Source organism: Oncorhynchus keta, chromosome 17, assembly GCF_023373465.1.
Source record: "Oncorhynchus keta strain PuntledgeMale-10-30-2019 chromosome 17, Oket_V2, whole genome shotgun sequence".
NCBI classification, from domain to species: domain Eukaryota; kingdom Metazoa; phylum Chordata; class Actinopteri; order Salmoniformes; family Salmonidae; genus Oncorhynchus; species Oncorhynchus keta.
The window spans coordinates 57,930,175-57,949,847 of record NC_068437.1 but is presented as its reverse complement, the minus strand read 5'-3'; the positions used below and the strand labels follow the sequence as shown (position 1 = coordinate 57,949,847).

General features: G+C 46.1%; 1 protein-coding gene across 29 annotated transcripts in view; it reads right to left on the bottom strand.

The window, feature by feature from the left end:
• Window positions 1-19,673, bottom strand: part of slc5a12 (solute carrier family 5 member 12) — an 80,190-nt gene that overhangs the window by 33,758 nt on the left and 26,759 nt on the right. For 28 of the 29 annotated variants that reach the window (XR_008067199.1, XR_008067175.1, XR_008067185.1 and 25 more), the window contains 8 exons: window positions 17,703-17,843; window positions 16,976-17,105; window positions 12,548-12,636; window positions 12,151-12,263; window positions 10,680-10,747; window positions 10,502-10,588; window positions 9,795-10,072; window positions 251-428 (listed from right to left, as the gene is read on the bottom strand). Coding sequence is in view for 2 of the 29 variants with exons in the window: in XM_052466764.1 (XP_052322724.1) it covers window positions 287-428; window positions 9,795-10,072; window positions 10,502-10,588; window positions 10,680-10,747; window positions 12,151-12,263; window positions 12,548-12,636; window positions 16,976-17,105; window positions 17,703-17,843 (1,048 nt within the window). In the remaining 27 variants the exon portion in view is untranslated. The remainder of the gene's footprint in view (window positions 1-250; window positions 429-9,794; window positions 10,073-10,501; window positions 10,589-10,679; window positions 10,748-12,150; window positions 12,264-12,547; window positions 12,637-16,975; window positions 17,106-17,702; window positions 17,844-19,673) is intronic. The other variant, XM_052466765.1, reaches the window with a different exon arrangement.

Sequence of the window (19,673 nt, the reverse complement as noted above, 5' to 3'; positions counted from 1 at the left end):
GAGACTATACAGTACTATACCTTGATGGTAGAGTGGGAGGGTCCAGGTGACAGAGACTATACAGTACTATACCTTGATGGTAGAGTGGGAGGGTCCAGGTGACAGAGACTATACCTTGATGGTAGAGTGGGAGGGACCAGGTGACAGAGACTATACCTTGATGGTAGAGTGGGAGGGACCAGGTGACAGAGACTATACCTTGATGGTAGAGTGGGAGGGACCAGGTGACAGAGACTATACAGTACTATACCTTGATGGTAGAGTGGGAGGGACCAGGTGACAGAGACTATACAGTACTATACCTTGATGGTAGAGTGGGAGGGTCCAGGTGACAGAGACTATACCTTGATGGTAGAGTGGGAGGGACCAGGTGACAGAGACTATACCTTGATGGTAGAGTGGGAGGGTCCAGGTGACAGAGACTATACCTTGATGGTAGAGTGGTAGGGTCCAGGTGACAGAGACTATACCTTGATGGTAGAGTGGGAGGGACCAGGTGACAGAGACTATACCTTGATGGTAGAGTGGGAGGGACCAGGTGACAGAGACTATACCTTGATGGTAGAGTGGGAGGGACCAGGTGACAGAGACTATACCTTGATGGTAGAGTGGTAGGGACCAGGTGACAGAGACTATACCTTGATGGTAGAGTGGGAGGGACCAGGTGACAGAGACTATACCTTGATGGTAGAGTGGGAGGGACCAGGTGACAGAGACTATACCTTGATGGTAGAGTGGGAGGGTCCAGGTGACAGAGACTATACCTTGATGGTAGAGTGGTAGGGACCAGGTGACAGAGACTATACCTTGATGGTAGAGTGGGAGGGACCAGGTGACAGAGACTATACCTTGATGGTAGAGTGGGAGGGACCAGGTGACAGAGACTATACAGTACTATACCTTGATGGTAGAGTGGTAGGGACCAGGTGACAGAGACTATACCTTGATGGTAGAGTGGGAGGGACCAGGTGACAGAGACTATACCTTGATGGTAGAGTGGGAGGACCAGGTGACAGAGACTATACCTTGATGGTAGTAGTGGGAGGGACCAGGTGACAGAGACTATACAGTACTATACCTTGATGGTAGAGTGGGAGGGACCAGGTGACAGAGACTATACCTTGATGGTAGAGTGGGAGGGACCAGGTGACAGAGACTATACCTTGATGGTAGAGTGGGAGGACCAGGTGACAGAGACTATACCTTGATGCTAGAGTGGTAGGGACCAGGTGACAGAGACTATACCTTGATGGTAGAGTGGGAGGGACCAGGTGACAGAGACTATACCTTGATGGTAGAGTGGGGGACCAGGTGACAGAGACTATACCTTGATGGTAGAGTGGGAGGGACCAGGTGACAGAGACTATACCTAGATGGTAGAGTGGGAGGGACCAGGTGACAGAGACTATACCTTGATGGTAGAGTGGGAGGGTCCAGGTGACAGAGACTATACCTTGATGTGAGTGGGAGGGACCAGGTGACAGAGACTATACCTTGATGGTAGAGTGGGAGGGTCCAGGTGACAGAGACTATACCTTGATGGTACTGACAGAGACTACCTTGATGGTAGAGTGGTAGGGACCAGGTGACAGAGACTATACCTATACCTTGATGGTAGAGTGGGAGGACCAGGTGACAGAGACTATACCTTGATGGTAGAGTGGGAGGGTCCAGGTGACAGAGACTATACCTTGATGGTAGAGTGGGAGGGACCAGGTGACAGAGACTATACCTTGATGGTAGAGTGGGAGGGACCAGGTGACAGAGACTATACCTTGATGGTAGAGTGGTAGGGTCCAGGTGACAGAGACTATACAGTACTATACCTTGATGGTAGAGTGGTAGGGACCAGGTGACAGAGACTATACCTTGATGGTAGAGTGGTAGGGACCAGGTGACAGAGACTATACCTTGATGGTAGAGTGGTAGGGTCCAGGTGACAGAGACTATACCTTGATGGTAGAGTGGGAGGGTCCAGGTGACAGAGACTATACAGTACTATACCTTGATGGTAGAGTGGTAGGGTCCAGGTGACAGAGACTATACAGTACTATACCTTGATGGTAGAGTGGGAGGGTCCAGGTGACAGAGACTATACAGTACTATACCTTGATGGTAGAGTGGGAGGGACCAGGTGACAGAGACTATACAGTACTATACCTTGATGGTAGAGTGGTAGGGTCCAGGTGACAGAGACTATACCTTGATGGTAGAGTGGGAGGGTCCAGGTGACAGAGACTATACCTTGATGGTAGAGTGGTAGGGACCAGGTGACAGAGACTATACCTTGATGGTAGAGTGGTAGGGACCAGGTGACAGAGACTATACCTTGATGGTAGAGTGGTAGGGTCCAGGTGACAGAGACTATACCTTGATGGTAGAGTGGTAGGGACCAGGTGACAGAGACTATACCTTGATGGTAGAGTGGTAGGGTCCAGGTGACAGAGACTATACAGTACTATACCTTGATGGTAGAGTGGTAGGGACCAGGTGACAGAGACAATACCTTGATGGTAGAGTGGTAGGGACCAGGTGACAGAGACTAAACCTTGATGGTAGAGTGGTAGGGTCCAGGTGACAGAGACTATACCTTGATGGTAGAGTGGGAGGGTCCAGGTGACAGAGACTATACAGTACTATACCTTGATGGTAGAGTGGTAGGGTCCAGGTGACAGAGACTATACAGTACTATACCTTGATGGTAGAGTGGGAGGGTCCAGGTGACAGAGACTATACAGTACTATACCTTGATGGTAGAGTGGTAGGGACCAGGTGACAGAGACTATACAGTACTATACATTGATGGTAGAGTGGGAGGGACCAGGTGACAGAGACTATACAGTACTATACCTTGATGGTAGAGTGGTAGGGTCCAGGTGACAGAGACTATACCTTGATGGTAGAGTGGGAGGGTCCAGGTGACAGAGACTATACCTTGATGGTAGAGTGGTAGGGACCAGGTGACAGAGACTATACCTTGATGGTAGAGTGGTAGGGACCAGGTGACAGAGACTATACCTTGATGGTAGAGTGGTAGGGTCCAGGTGACAGAGACTATACCTTGATGGTAGAGTGGGAGGGTCCAGGTGACAGAGACTATACAGTACTATACCTTGATGGTAGAGTGGTAGGGTCCAGGTGACAGAGACTATACAGTACTATACCTTGATGGTAGAGTGGTAGGGTCCAGGTGACAGAGACTATACAGTACTATACCTTGATGGTAGAGTGGTAGGGTCCAGGTGACAGAGACTATACAGTACTATACCTTGATGGTAGAGTGGGAGGGACCAGGTGACAGAGACTATACAGTACTATACCTTGATGGTAGAGTGGGAGGGTCCAGGTGACAGAGACTATACAGTACTATACCTTGATGGTAGAGTGGTAGGGACCAGGTGACAGAGACTATACCTTGATGGTAGAGTGGTAGGGACCAGGTGACAGAGACTATACCTTGATGGTAGAGTGGTAGGGTCCAGGTGACAGAGACTATACCTTGATGGTAGAGTGGGAGGGTCCAGGTGACAGAGACTATACAGTACTATACCTTGATGGTAGAGTGGGAGGGTCCAGGTGACAGAGACTATACAGTACTATACCTTGATGGTAGAGTGGTAGGGTCCAGGTGACAGAGACTATACCTTGATGGTAGAGTGGGAGGTTCCAGGTGACAGAGACTATACCTTGATGGTAGAGTGGTAGGGACCAGGTGACAGAGACTATACCTTGATGGTAGAGTGGTAGGGACCAGGTGACAGAGACTATACCTTGATGGTAGAGTGGTAGGGACCAGGTGACAGAGACTATACAGTACTATACCTTGATGGTAGAGTGGTAGGGTCCAGGTGACAGAGACTATACAGTACTATACCTTGATGGTAGAGTGGGAGGGTCCAGGTGACAGAGACTATACCTTGATGGTAGAGTGGGAGGGTCCAGGTGACAGAGACTATACCTTGATGGTAGAGTGGGAGGGTCCAGGTGACAGAGACTATACCTTGATGGTAGAGTGGGAGGGTCCAGGTGACAGAGACTATACAGTACTATACCTTGATGGTAGAGTGGGAGGGTCCAGGTGACAGAGACTATACAGTACTATACCTTGATGGTAGAGTGGGAGGGTCCAGGTGACAGAGACTATACCTTGATGGTAGAGTGGGAGGGTCCAGGTGACAGAGACTATACCTTGATGGTAGAGTGGTAGGGACCAGGTGACAGAGACTATACCTTGATGGTAGAGTGGTAGGGTCCAGGTGACAGAGACTATACAGTACTATACCTTGATGGTAGAGTGGTAGGGACCAGGTGACAGAGACTATACCTTGATGGTAGAGTGGTAGGGACCAGGTGACAGAGACTATACCTTGATGGTAGAGTGGTAGGGTCCAGGTGACAGAGACTATACCTTGATGGTAGAGTGGGAGGGTCCAGGTGACAGAGACTATACAGTACTATACCTTGATGGTAGAGTGGTAGGGTCCAGGTGACAGAGACTATACAGTACTATACCTTGATGGTAGAGTGGGAGGGTCCAGGTGACAGAGACTATACAGTACTATACCTTGATGGTAGAGTGGTAGGGTCCAGGTGACAGAGACTATACAGTACTATACCTTGATGGTAGAGTGGTAGGGTCCAGGTGACAGAGACTATACCTTGATGGTAGAGTGGGAGGGTCCAGGTGACAGAGACTATAGAGTACTATACCTTGATGGTAGAGTGGTAGGGACCAGGTGACAGAGACTATACCTTGATGGTAGAGTGGTAGGGTCCAGGTGACAGAGACTATACCTTGATGGTAGAGTGGTAGGGACCAGGTGACAGAGACTATACCTTGATGGTAGAGTGGTAGGGTCCAGGTGACAGAGACTATACCTTGATGGTAGAGTGGTAGGGACCAGGTGACAGAGACTATACCTTGATGGTAGAGTGGTAGGGACCAGGTGACAGAGACTATACCTTGATGGTAGAGTGGTAGGGACCAGGTGACAGAGACTATACCTTGATGGTAGAGTGGGAGGGTCCAGGTGACAGAGACTATACAGTACTATACCTTGATGGTAGAGTGGGAGGGTCCAGGTGACAGAGACTATACAGTACTATACCTTGATGGTAGAGTGGGAGGGTCCAGGTGACAGAGACTATACAGTACTATACCTTGATGGTAGAGTGGTAGGGTCCAGGTGACAGAGACTATACAGTACTATACCTTGATGGTAGAGTGGTAGGGACCAGGTGACAGAGACTATACAGTACTATACCTTGATGGTAGAGTGGGAGGGACCAGGTGACAGAGACTATACAGTACTATACCTTGATGGTAGAGTGGGAGGGTCCAGGTGACAGAGACTATACAGTACTATACCTTGATGGTAGAGTGGGAGGGTCCAGGTGACAGAGACTATACAGTACTATACCTTGATGGTAGAGTGGTAGGGACCAGGTGACAGAGACTATACCTTGATGGTAGAGTGGTAGGGACCAGGTGACAGAGACTATACCTTGATGGTAGAGTGGTAGGGTCCAGGTGACAGAGACTATACCTTGATGGTAGAGTGGGAGGGTCCAGGTGACAGAGACTATACAGTACTATACCTTGATGGTAGAGTGGGAGGGTCCAGGTGACAGAGACTATACAGTACTATACCTTGATGGTAGAGTGGTAGGGTCCAGGTGACAGAGACTATACCTTGATGGTAGAGTGGTAGGGACCAGGTGACAGAGACTATACCTTGATGGTAGAGTGGTAGGGACCAGGTGACAGAGACTATACCTTGATGGTAGAGTGGTAGGGACCAGGTGACAGAGACTATACAGTACTATACCTTGATGGTAGAGTGGGAGGGTCCAGGTGACAGAGACTATACAGTACTATACCTTGATGGTAGAGTGGGAGGGTCCAGGTGACAGAGACTATACCTTGATGGTAGAGTGGGAGGGTCCAGGTGACAGAGACTATACCTTGATGGTAGAGTGGTAGGGACCAGGTGACAGAGACTATACCTTGATGGTAGAGTGGTAGGGACCAGGTGACAGAGACTATACCTTGATGGTAGAGTGGTAGGGACCAGGTGACAGAGACTATACAGTACTATACCTTGATGGTAGAGTGGGAGGGTCCAGGTGACAGAGACTATACAGTACTATACCTTGATGGTAGAGTGGGAGGGTCCAGGTGACAGAGACTATACCTTGATGGTAGAGTGGGAGGGTCCAGGTGACAGAGACTATACCTTGATGGTAGAGTGGGAGGGTCCAGGTGACAGAGACTATACCTTGATGGTAGAGTGGGAGGGTCCAGGTGACAGAGACTATACAGTACTATACCTTGATGGTAGAGTGGGAGGGTCCAGGTGACAGAGACTATACAGTACTATACCTTGATGGTAGAGTGGGAGGGTCCAGGTGACAGAGACTATACCTTGATGGTAGAGTGGGAGGGTCCAGGTGACAGAGACTATACCTTGATGGTAGAGTGGGAGGGACCAGGTGACAGAGACTATACCTTGATGGTAGAGTGGGAGGGACCAGGTGACAGAGACTATACCTTGATGGTAGAGTGGGAGGGACCAGGTGACAGAGACTATACCTTGATGGTAGAGTGGGAGGGACCAGGTGACAGAGACTATACCTTGATGGTAGAGTGGTAGGGTCCAGGTGACAGAGACTATACCTTGATGGTAGAGTGGGAGGGACCAGGTGACAGAGACTATACCTTGATGGTAGAGTGGGAGGGACCAGGTGACAGAGACTATACCTTGATGGTAGAGTGGTAGGGTCCAGGTGACAGAGACTATACCTTGATGGTAGAGTGGTAGGGACCAGGTGACAGAGACTATACCTTGATGGTAGAGTGGGAGGGACCAGGTGACAGAGACTATACCTTGATGGTAGAGTGGGAGGGACCAGGTGACAGAGACTATACAGTACTATACCTTGATGGTAGAGTGGTAGGGACCAGGTGACAGAGACTATACCTTGATGGTAGAGTGGTAGGGACCAGGTGACAGAGACTATACCTTGATGGTAGAGTGGGAGGGACCAGGTGACAGAGACTATACCTTGATGGTAGAGTGGGAGGGACCAGGTGACAGAGACTATACAGTACTATACCTTGATGGTAGAGTGGTAGGGACCAGGTGACAGAGACTATACCTTGATGGTAGAGTGGGAGGGACCAGGTGACAGAGACTATACAGTACTATACCTTGATGCTAGAGTGGTAGGGACCAGGTGACAGAGACTATACCTTGATGGTAGAGTGGGAGGGACCAGGTGACAGAGACTATACCTTGATGGTAGAGTGGGAGGGACCAGGTGACAGAGACTATACCTTGATGGTATAGTGGGAGGGACCAGGTGACAGAGACTATACCTAGATGGTAGAGTGGGAGGGACCAGGTGACAGAGACTATACCTTGATGGTAGAGTGGGAGGGTCCAGGTGACAGAGACTATACCTTGATGCTAGAGTGGGAGGGACCAGGTGACAGAGACTATACCTTGATGGTAGAGTGGGAGGGTCCAGGTGACAGAGACTATACCTTGATGGTAGAGTGGGAGGGACCAGGTGACAGAGACTATACCTTGATGGTAGAGTGGTAGGGACCAGGTGACAGAGACTATACCTTGATGGTAGAGTGGGAGGGACCAGGTGACAGAGACTATACCTTGATGGTAGAGTGGGAGGGTCCAGGTGACAGAGACTATACCTTGATGGTAGAGTGGGAGGGACCAGGTGACAGAGACTATACCTTGATGGTAGAGTGGGAGGGACCAGGTGACAGAGACTATACCTTGATGGTAGAGTGGTAGGGTCCAGGTGACAGAGACTATACAGTACTATACCTTGATGGTAGAGTGGGAGGGACCAGGTGACAGAGACTATACAGTACTATACCTTGATGCTAGAGTGGGAGGGACCAGGTGACAGAGACTATACAGTACTATACCTTGAAGGTAGAGTGGGAGGGACCAGGTGACAGAGACTATACAGTACTATACCTTGATGGTAGAGTGGTAGGGACCAGGTGACAGAGACTATACAGTACTATACCTTGATGGTAGAGTGGGAGGGACCAGGTGACAGAGACTATACCTTGATGGTAGAGTGGGAGGGTCCAGGTGACAGAGACTATACAGTACTATACCTTGATGGTAGAGTGGTAGGGTCCAGGTGACAGAGACTATACCTTGATGGTAGAGTGGTAGGGACCAGGTGACAGAGACTATACCTTGATGGTAGAGTGGGAGGGACCAGGTGACAGAGACTATACCTTGATGGTAGAGTGGGAGGGTCCAGGTGACAGAGACTATACCTTGATGGTAGAGTGGGAGGGACCAGGTGACAGAGACTATACCTTGATGGTAGAGTGGGAGGGACCAGGTGACAGAGACTATACCTTGATGGTAGAGTGGTAGGGTCCAGGTGACAGAGACTATACAGTACTATACCTTGATGGTAGAGTGGGAGGGACCAGGTGACAGAGACTATACAGTACTATACCTTGATGCTAGAGTCGGAGGGACCAGGTGACAGAGACTATACAGTACTATACCTTGAAGGTAGAGTGGGAGGGACCAGGTGACAGAGACTATACAGTACTATACCTTGATGGTAGAGTGGTAGGGACCAGGTGACAGAGACTATACAGTACTATACCTTGATGCTAGAGTCGGAGGGACCAGGTGACAGAGACTATACAGTACTATACCTTGATGGTAGAGTGGGAGGGACCAGGTGACAGAGACTATACCTTGATGGTAGAGTGGGAGGGTCCAGGTGACAGAGACTATACCTTGATGGTAGAGTGGGAGGGACCAGGTGACAGAGACTATACCTTGATGGTAGAGTGGGAGGGACCAGGTGACAGAGACTATACCTTGATGGTAGAGTGGTAGGGTCCAGGTGACAGAGACTATACAGTACTATACCTTGATGGTAGAGTGGGAGGGACCAGGTGACAGAGACTATACAGTACTATACCTTGATGCTAGAGTGGGAGGGACCAGGTGACAGAGTATACAGTACTATACCTTGAAGGTAGAGTGGGAGGACCAGGTGATATACAGTACTATACCTTGATGGTAGAGTGGGAGGGACCAGGTGACAGAGACTATACCTTGATGGTAGAGTGGTAGGGACCAGGTGACAGAGACTATACCTTGATGGTAGAGTGGTAGGGACCAGGTGACAGAGACTATACAGTACTATACCTTGATGGTAGAGTGGGAGGGACCAGGTGACAGAGACTATACAATACTATACCTTGATGGTAGAGTGGTAGGGACCAGGTGACAGAGACTATACAGTACTATACCTTGATGGTAGAGTGGTAGGGACCAGGTGACAGAGACTATACCTTGATGGTAGAGTGGGAGGGACCAGGTGACAGAGACTATACCTAGATGGTAGAGTGGGAGGGTCCAGGTGACAGAGACTATACCTTGATGGTAGAGTGGGAGGGTCCAGGTGACAGAGACTATACAGTACTATACCTTGATGGTAGAGTGGGAGGGACCAGGTGACAGAGACTATACCTTGATGGTAGAGTGGGAGGGTCCAGGTGACAGAGACTATACCTTGATGGTAGAGTGGTAGGGACCAGGTGACAGAGACTATACCTTGATGGTAGAGTGGTAGGGACCAGGTGACAGAGACTATACCTTGATGGTAGAGTGGGAGGGACCAGGTGACAGAGACTATACCTTGATGGTAGAGTGGTAGGGACCAGGTGACAGAGACTATACCTTGATGGTAGAGTGGTAGGGACCAGGTGACAGAGACTATACCTTGATGGTAGAGTGGTAGGGACCAGGTGACAGAGACTATACCTTGATGGTAGAGTGGGAGGGTCCAGGTGACAGAGACTATACCTTGATGGTAGAGTGGTAGGGACCAGGTGAGAAGGTGGAACAACGGTGGTGGGGTCAGATGAGTTCACTTGAAGACATCCCTCTATACTGAGAGACAGAGGTCTAGTGTTGATGTCTAGAGCAGGGTAGATGAAGGCTCCAACACCTGCCCAGAACGACAGGGCGATGCCCACTATCAGACCACCGGCTGCTCCCTGAAGGCAGACATCAACAAGTCACTTTTACAACCTTCAGGTTTTTATCGTTTTTTTTTTACAACTTGTTATAAGCATGTACGAGACTTTTATAATGTCCCATAGTAAGGCTTATAATAACTTAAGTTAACACCTGCCCAGAACGACAAGGACGACGCCCACTATCACCTGCTGCTCCCTGAAGACAACCAGTACAGCACACGGACTCAATTAAGGAGGATGATAAATAATGATGTATGTAGAATTGCTTGTGTTTTTAAGTGAGTTTTGGTTATAAAAAAAAAAACAATTCAAGGATCAGATTCTTGGATTAAAGTCTAATTTCTCAATCATTCATTATTCTTAATAGTGAAATAGGTTCTTAGTCCAGGAACGAGTCTTTAATCTGTCTGTAAGCGCTGTGGAGACAACGAAGAGGTGTTTTCTGACCATAGAGTTGGTCCAGGGGAAGATGATTCCCAGAGAGAAGAGACCCAGCATGGGACCACCACACATACCATGGATACTCAGAGCTGCCTGGGAAACACACATCAAGATGTATTAATCACATAGGCATCAGCTCCATGCACGTACTAGTCCTTTAAACACTAACGGGGGCCATGGTTACCTGGACAACCCCTCCCATGTAGGATGCAGCAACCGCCATAGTGGTGCAGGCGACGCCGAACACGATACCTGCAGAGGTAAAGATGGTAGAGTGTGTAAGTTGGCATTAATCTTCACAAGCTGGGCTCCAATTTATGGCCTCTATTATAGTAATAACTGGGGAGTTATTCTAATAGGGTAATAACTGGGGAGTTATTCTAATAGGGTAATAACTGGGGAGTTATTATATTATAGTAATAACAAAGTTATTCTATTATGGTGATAACTGGGGAGAAATTATATTATGGTAATAACTGGGGAGTAATTCTAATATGGTAATAACTGGGGAGTTATTCTATTATAGTAATAACTGGGGAGTGATTCTAATATGGTAATAACTGGGGAGTTATTCTATTATAGTAATAACTGGGGAGTTATTCTATTATAGTAATAACTGGGGAGTTATTCTATTATAGTAATAACTGGGGAGTTATTCTATTATGGTAATAGCTGGGGAGTTATTCTAATAGGGTAATAACTGGGGAGTTATTCTAATAGGGTAATAACTGGGGAGTTATTCTAATAGGGTAATAACTGGGGAGTTATTCTAATAGGGTAATAACTGGGGAGTTATTCTAATAGGGTAATAACTGGGGAGTTATTCTAATAGGGTAATAACTGGGGAGTTATTCTAATAGGGTAATAACTGGGGCGTTATTCTAATAGGGTAATAACTGGGGAGTTATTCTAATAGGGTAATAACTGGGGCGTTATTCTACTAGGGTAATAACTGGGGGGTTATTCTATTACAGTAATAAGAGTTATTCTATTATGGTAATAACTGGGGAGTTATAACATATTAATAACTGGGGAGTTATTATATTAGGGTAATAACTGGTGAGTTCTATTATGGTAATAACTGGGGAGTTATTATATTAGGGTAATAACTGGTGAGTTCTATTATGGTAATAACTGGGGAGTTATTCTATTAGGGTAATAACTGGGGAGTTATAATATTATATTAATAACTGGTGAGTTATAATATTATATTAATAACTGGGGAGTTATTCTATTAGGGTAATAACCGGGGAGTTATTCTAATAGGGTAATAACTGGGGAGTTATTCTATTATGGTAATAACTGGGGAGTTATTCTATTATGGTAATAACTGGGGAGTTATTCTATTAGGGTAATAACTGGGGAGTTATAATATTATATTAATAACTGGTGAGTTATAATATTATATTAATAACTGGGGAGTTATTCTATTAGGGTAATAACCGGGGAGTTATTCTAATAGGGTAATAACTGGTGAGTTATAATATTATATTAATAACTGGTGAGTTATTATATTAGGGTAATAACCGGGGAGTTATTCTATTAGGGTAATAACTGGGGAGTTATTCTATTAGGGTAATAACTGGGGAGTTATTCTAATAGGGTAATAACTGGGGAGTTATTCTATTATGGTAATAACTGGGACTTATTCTTAAACAGTCCTTTGCTGATCCAGCCGCTGGCTTTGTTGGAGAGGTTAGTGCAACACTGCTTAACGAAGTCTTCATAGGTCACCGTGGCTAGGGCATTGATGCTGGCTGCCACAGTACTGAGAGAGGCAAGGACTGGGGAATTAGTTCAGATCTCCTAATGAATACTGTACTTAAGTTAGAGTGCAATGAAGGCAAGACAATGTCATTCTGGGCTGGGTTTTCCCAAAGCCTTAGTTTGTAAATACATTGACGATTGACCTTCCGAAACACTGATTTTACAATTACTCTCTTGTTTGTGGCTGCGTTGTGGAGCAAAATAACATCCTACTTTAGCTACGAAGGCTTTGGGAAAACTATCCCTAAACAATTTTTAAATGATCTACACAGTGATTCCTCTAACCTGAGTGTTCCACTGAACGCACAGGCAACAAACAGCCCTGGAAGACCAGGATAATCCCCCAGAATCTCCATGACAAAATATGGCATGAGCTGTAGAGACACAGAGTGAAAAGGTCATGGCATGAGCTGTAGAGACACAGAGTGAAAAGGTCATGGCATGAGCTGTAGAGACACAGAGTGAAAAGGTCATGGCATGAGCTGTAGAGACACAGAGTGAAAAGGTCATGGCATGAGCTGTAGAGACACAGAGTGAAAAGGTCATGGCATGAGCTGTAGAGACACAGAGTGAAAAGGTCATGGCATGAGCTGTAGAGACACAGAGTGAAAAGGTCATGGCATGAGCTGTAGAGACACAGAGTGAAAAGGTCATGGCATGAGCTGTAGAGACACAGAGTGAAAAGGTCATGGCATGAGTAGAGACTTAAGGGGAAGTTAATGAGTACTGGGTAGCAGAGCACTGGAAACTGTATCAATGTCGGCCACTAGACACCAGGGTTGGAGTCAATTCCATTTCAATTCAGTCACTTCCTGAATTTAAATGGAATTAACCCGAACTCTGTAAACACTAACGACCAGATGTGAATTTAAGGGTTAGATATTACTGCACTGTTGGAGCTAGAAACACAAGCATTTCGCAAAAAAACCCGCAATAACATCTGCTAAATGTGTGTATGTGATTAATAGAATTTGATGTAGAACAGCCCCACTAATTAGACAGTAGTGACCTATGTGGTTTGTGGCTGTGACAGAGTAATAATTGGAGAAGACAAGGTAATTAGGGCTAGAAATATAACCGTGTTTGTGTCCCAAATGGCACCCTATTCCCTCTATATAGTGCACTACTTTAGACCAGAGCCCTATAGAACCCTATTCCCTATATAGTGCACTACTTTAGACCAGAGCCCTATAGAACCCTATTCCCTATATAGTACACTACTTTAGACCAGAGCCCTATAGAACCATATTCCCTATATATAGTGCACTACTTTAGACCAGAGCCCTATAGAACCATATTCCCTATATATAGTGCACTACTTTAGACCAGAGCCCTATTGAACCATATTCCCTATATATAGTGCACTACTTTAGACCAGAGCCCTATAGAACCCTATTCCCTATATAGTGCACTACTTTAGACCAGAGACCTATAGAACCCTATTCCCTATATAGTGCACTACTTTAGACCAGAGCCCTATAGAACTCTATTCACTATATATAGTGCTGCACTACTTTAGACCAGAGCCCTATAGAACCATATTCCCTATATATAGTGCACTACTTTAGACCAGAGCCCTATAGAACCCTATTCCCTATATAGTGCACTACTTTAGACCAGAGCCCTATAGAACCATATTCCCTATATATAGTGCACTACTTTAGACCAGAGCCCTATAGAACCCTATTCCCTATATAGTGCACTACTTTAGACCAGAGCCCTATAGAACCATATTCCCTATATATAGTGCACTACTTTAGACCAGAGCCCTATAGAACCCTATTCCCTATATAGTGCACTACTTTAGACCTAGGCCCTATAGAACCCTAGTCCCTATATAGTGCACTACTTTAGACCAGAGCCCTATAGAACTCTATTCACTATATAGTGCACTACTTTAGACCAGAGCCCTATAGAACCATATTCCCTATATATAGTGCACTACTTTAGACCAGGGCCCTATAGAACCCTATTCCCTATATAGTGCACTACTTTAGACCAGAGCCCTATAGAACCCTATTCCATATATAGTGCACTACTTGAACCCTATTCCCTATATATAGTGCTGCACTACTTTAGACCAGAGCCAATAAGGCTTTGGTCAAAAGTAGTGCCCTACTTTATATAGGGTGACATGGGACACACCCAACCAGAGACACTTATTGGTGTAGAAAGGATAGTAATAGTAACCAGGTGACCTTCCCTGATGTGTTTCAACTGTCTTTGCGCTTGCCTCCAACCCCCTCCAGGTTTCACCCATCTTCTCCATTATTGTTTTGGGGCGGTCGGTAGCCTAGTGGTTAGAGTGTTGGGCCAGTAACTGAAAGGTTGCTGGATCGAATCCCTGAGCTGACAAAGTAAAATTATGTTGTTCTACCCCTGAACAAGGCAGTTAACCCGCTGTTTCCCTGATAGGTTGTCATTGTAAATAAGAATTTGCTCTTAACTGACTTGCCTGGTTAAATAAAAAAATCCCCTTTGTATTTATACCTGTGTTCCCTGTTTGTCTGTTGCCAATTCGTTTTGTTCCAGCGTTTGTTTCCCCTGTTCCTGCCTGTTCCTGTTCTTGCTCTTAAATCAGACACATGTTTTCATTGATAAATCAATCAGAGCCATATTGTATTTGTATATGGGCTCTGACATTAAAAAGGCTATGACATCACTCTCCTTTCTCGGTCACAGCAATACCGCAGCCTGCCATACGTCTAGACTACCAGTCTATTTCCTTTAAGCGTGCTTGGCTGCTGGATGAATGGTAACCAAGCTTGCTTGGCTATTGGATGAATGGTAACCAAGCGTGCTTGGCTGCTGGATGAATGGTAACCAAGCGTGCTTGGCTGCTGGATGAATGGTAACCAAGCGTGCTTGTCTATTGGATGAATGGTAACCAAGCGTACTTGTCTATTGGATGAATGGTAACCAAGCGTGCTTGTCTATTGGATGAATGGTAACCAAGCGTGCTTGACTATTGGATGAATGGTAACCAAGCGTACTTGTCTATTGGATGAATGGTAACCAAGCGTGCTTGTCTATTGGATGAATGGTAACCAAGCGTGCTTGTCTATTGGATGAATGGTAACCAAGCGTGCTTGTCTATTGGATGAATGGTAACCAAGCGTGCTTGACTATTGGATGAATGGTAACCAAGCGTACTTGTCTATTGGATGAATGGTAACCAAGCGTACTTGTCTATTGGATGAATGGTAACCAAGCGTACTTGTCTATTGGATGAATGGTAACCAAGCGTACTTGTCTATTGGATGAATGGTAACCAAGCGTGCTTGTCTATTGGATGAATGGTAACCAAGCGTGCTTGTCTATTGGATGAATGGTAACCAAGCATGCTTGTCTATTGGATGAATGGTAACCAAGTGTGCTTGTCTATTGGATGAATGTTAACCAAGCGTACTTGTCTATTGGATGAATGGTAACCAAGCGTACTTGTCTATTGGATGAATGGTAACCAAGCGTGCTTGACTATTGGATGAATGGTAACCAAGCGTACTTGTCTATTGGATGAATGGTAACCAAGCGTACTTGTCTATTGGATGAATGGTAACCAAGCGTGCTTGTCTATTGGATGAATAGTAACCAAGCGTGCTTGTCTATTGGATGAATGGTAACCAAGCGTGCTTGACTATTGGATGAATGGTAACCAAGCGTACTTGTCTATTGGATGAATGGTAACCAAGCGTACTTGTCTATTGGATGAATGGTAACCAAGCGTACTTGACTATTGGATGAATGGTAACCAAGCGTGCTTGACTATTGGATGAATGGTAACCAAGCGTACTTGTCTATTGGATGAATGGTAACCAAGCGTACTTGTCTATTGGATGAATGGTAACCAAGCGTGCTTGTCTATTGGATGAATGGTAACCAAGCGTGCTTGGCTATTGGATGAATGGTAACCTAATATTGGTTGTGCAGCTAGCAGTCATGTCAGAAAAACTAAATCAGACGATGCTTCTGTTTTATCATTAGTCTACATTTTAATGTTTTATTAACCTATTGTAATTCAAACGCCTGCATTTACAACCTAAAATAACAACGTTAGCTCGTAATACAGTCCTTCGACCACTACGAGTCGTGCTACGCTACGGTCTGAGATACGCACACCTTCCTGACAAGTTCATATTTGATACAGTAAATATCAACCTTTTAGGGATAAGTGGTGCTTTGTGTTTACACACTTTCTCTGGTCTGGTGTACTACTGTATAAAGGGATAACCAGAGACATTATAGATAGTAGTAGTAGTAGTAACCTGGTCTGGTGTACTACTGTATAAAGGGACAACCAGAGACATTATAGATAGTAGTAGTAGTAACCTGGTCTGGTGTACTACTGTATAAAGGGATAACCAGAGACATTATAGATAGTAGTAGTAGTAGTAACCTGGTCTGGTGTACTACTGTATAAAGGGACAACCAGAGACATTATAGATAGTAGTAGTAGTAGTAACCTGGTCTGGTGTACTACTGTATAAAGGGATAACCAGAGACATTATAGATAGTAGTAGTAGTAACCTGGTCTGGTGTACTACTGTATAAAGGGACAACCAGAGACATTATAGATAGTAGTAGTAACCTGGTCTGGTGTACTACTGTATAAAGGGACAACCAGAGACATTATAGATAGTAGTAGTAACCTGGTCTGGTGTACTACTGTATAAAGGGACAACCAGAGACATTATAGATAGTAGTAGTAGTAACCTGGTCTGGGGCTGTGACTGACTGGGCGGTCCATGGATCACAGTTGGCGTAGAAAGCATACATAATGAGACCGGAGAACACCGCGCACACCAGGATGACCAGCAGGCCCAGCAGGTTGAAGTACAGAGCTCTGAGGATGTGGATGACAGACAAATGATACTGTAAAAAAAAAAAATCACAACCAGATATAGAGCTCTTTTCACATCAACCGCTATCACAAAGTCCTTTACAGTAACTCAGCCTTGACACGTGGATCGCAGACAAAGGTAGTGATATTAAGCATCCTGACTGTTCCACACAAGACACTCTTAATAATAATAAAAGTATGCAGTACATTCAAATCAAAATCAAATCAAATGTATTTATCCTCTTCGTACATCAGCTGATATCTCAAAGTGCTGTACAGAAACCCAGCCTAAAACCCCCAAAACAGCAAGCAATGCAGGTGTAGAAGCACGGTGGCTATGAAAAAACAGGCTATGTGGGGTGGCCAGTCCTCTACTGGCTGGTGCCGGGTGGATATTGTGTTGCAGTTGTCGTCCAGATCCGTCTCGAAGGACCATAGATAAGAGTAGCAGCTTGTTAGAGTGGACTCCGAAAAACACGTGTCGGATCTGGATGGTGGACTGGTTTCAACTAAGGTGGATGCATAGAGCAGACCGGGTCAGTACGGCTCGGCTCAGTCGCGTGAAAACGGTATATGTCTTTAGTGAAGGAATGTGCTTACAGTTTGGCGTGTGTCTCGGTTTTGCAGGAGATGCATCTCTGTATAGTTGACTGGTTGACCCCGTAGATGCCCAGCCAGGTGAAGGTTCCCCCAACAGAGATGGTCCAGAACGTATGACGTCTCAGAGGGTCAGGGTCAAAGCTGAGGGCATAGAGTCGTATTCATTAAGTTAATAGGGTACCGCAGAGGGTCCGAGGCCAGATCTAAACATATATAGACTCTTTCTGTAGATCTGGGTGAACCTTTGTTGTTGTGAATCTCAGAGGAGATGTTAAAGATGGATGTTTTTATTTTATATTATACCTTTATTTAACTCGGCAAGTCAGTTAAGAACAAATTCTTATTTACAATGACGACCTAGGAACAGTGGGTTGACTGGTCTAGGAACAGTGGGTTAACTGGTCGAGGAACAGTGGGTTAACTGGTCGAGGAACAGTGGGTTAACTGGTCTAGGAACAGTGGGTTAACTGGTCTAGGAACAGTGGGTTAACTGGTCGAGGAACAGTGGGTTAACTGGTCGAGGAACAGTGGGTTAACTGGTCGAGGAACAGTGGGTTAACTGGTCGAGGAACAGTGGGTTAACTGGTCTAGGAACAGTGGGTTAACTGGTCTAGGAACAGTGGGTTAAGTGGTCGAGGAACAGTGGGTTAACTGGTCTAGGAACAGTGGGTTAACTAGTCTAGGAACAGTGGGTTAACTGGTCTAGGAACAGTGGGTCAACTGGTCTAGGAACAGTGGGTTAACTGGTCTAGGAACAGTGGGTTAACTGGTCGAGGAACAGTGGGTTAACTGGTCGAGGAACAGTGGGTTAACTGGTCTAGGAACAGTGGGTTAACTGGTCTAGGAACAGTGGGTTAACTGGTCGAGGAACAGTGGGTTAACTGGCCTAGGAACAGTGGGTTAACTGGTCTAGGAACAGTGGGTTAACTGGTCGAGGAACAGTGGGTTAACTGGTCGAGGAACAGTGGGTTAACTGGTCTAGGAACAGTGGGTTAACTGGTCGAGGAACAGTGGGTTAACTGGCCTAGGAACAGTGGGTTAACTGGCCTAGGAACAGTGGGTTAACTGGCCTAGGAACAGTGGGTTAACTGGTCTAGGAACAGTGGGTTAACTGGCCTAGGAACAGTGGGTTAACTGGTCTAGGAACAGTGGGTTAACTGGCCTAGGAACAGTGGGTTAACTGGTCTAGGAACAGTGGGTTAACTGGTCTAGGAACAGTGGGTTAACTGGTCTAGGAACAGTGGGTTAACTGGTCTAGGAACAGTGGGTTAACTGGTCTAGGAACAGTGGGTTAACTGGTCTAGGAACAGTGGGTTAACTGGCCTAGGAACAGTGGGGTTAACTGGCCTAGGAACAGTGGGTTAACTGGTCTAGGAACAGTGGGTTAACTGGCCTAGGAACAGTGGGGTTAACTGGTCTAGGAACAGTGGGTTAACTGGCCTAGGAACAGTGGGTTAACTGGCCTAGGAACAGTGGGTTAACTGGCCTAGGAACAGTGGGTTAACTGGTCTAGGAACAGTGGGTTAACTGGCCTAGGAACAGTGGGTTAACTGGTCTAGGAACAGTGGGTTAACTGGTCTAGGAACAGTGGGTTAACTGGTCTAGGAACAGTGGGTTAACTGGTCGAGGAACAGTGGGTTAACTGGTCGAGGAACAGTGGGTTAACTGGTCGAGGAACAGTGGGTTAACTGGTCTAGGAACAGTGGGTTAACTGGTCTAGGAACAGTGGGTTAACTGGTCTAGGAACAGTGTGTTAACTGGTCTAGGAACAGTGGGTTAATTGGTCTAGGAACAGTGGGTTAACTGGCCTAGGAACAGTGGGTTAACTGGTCGAGGAACAGTGGGTTAACTGGTCGAGGAACAGTGGGTTAACTGGTCGAGGAACAGTGGGTTAACTAGTCTAGGAACAGTGGGTTAACTGGTCTAGGAACAGTCGGTCAACTGGTCTAGGAACAGTGGGTTAACTGGTCT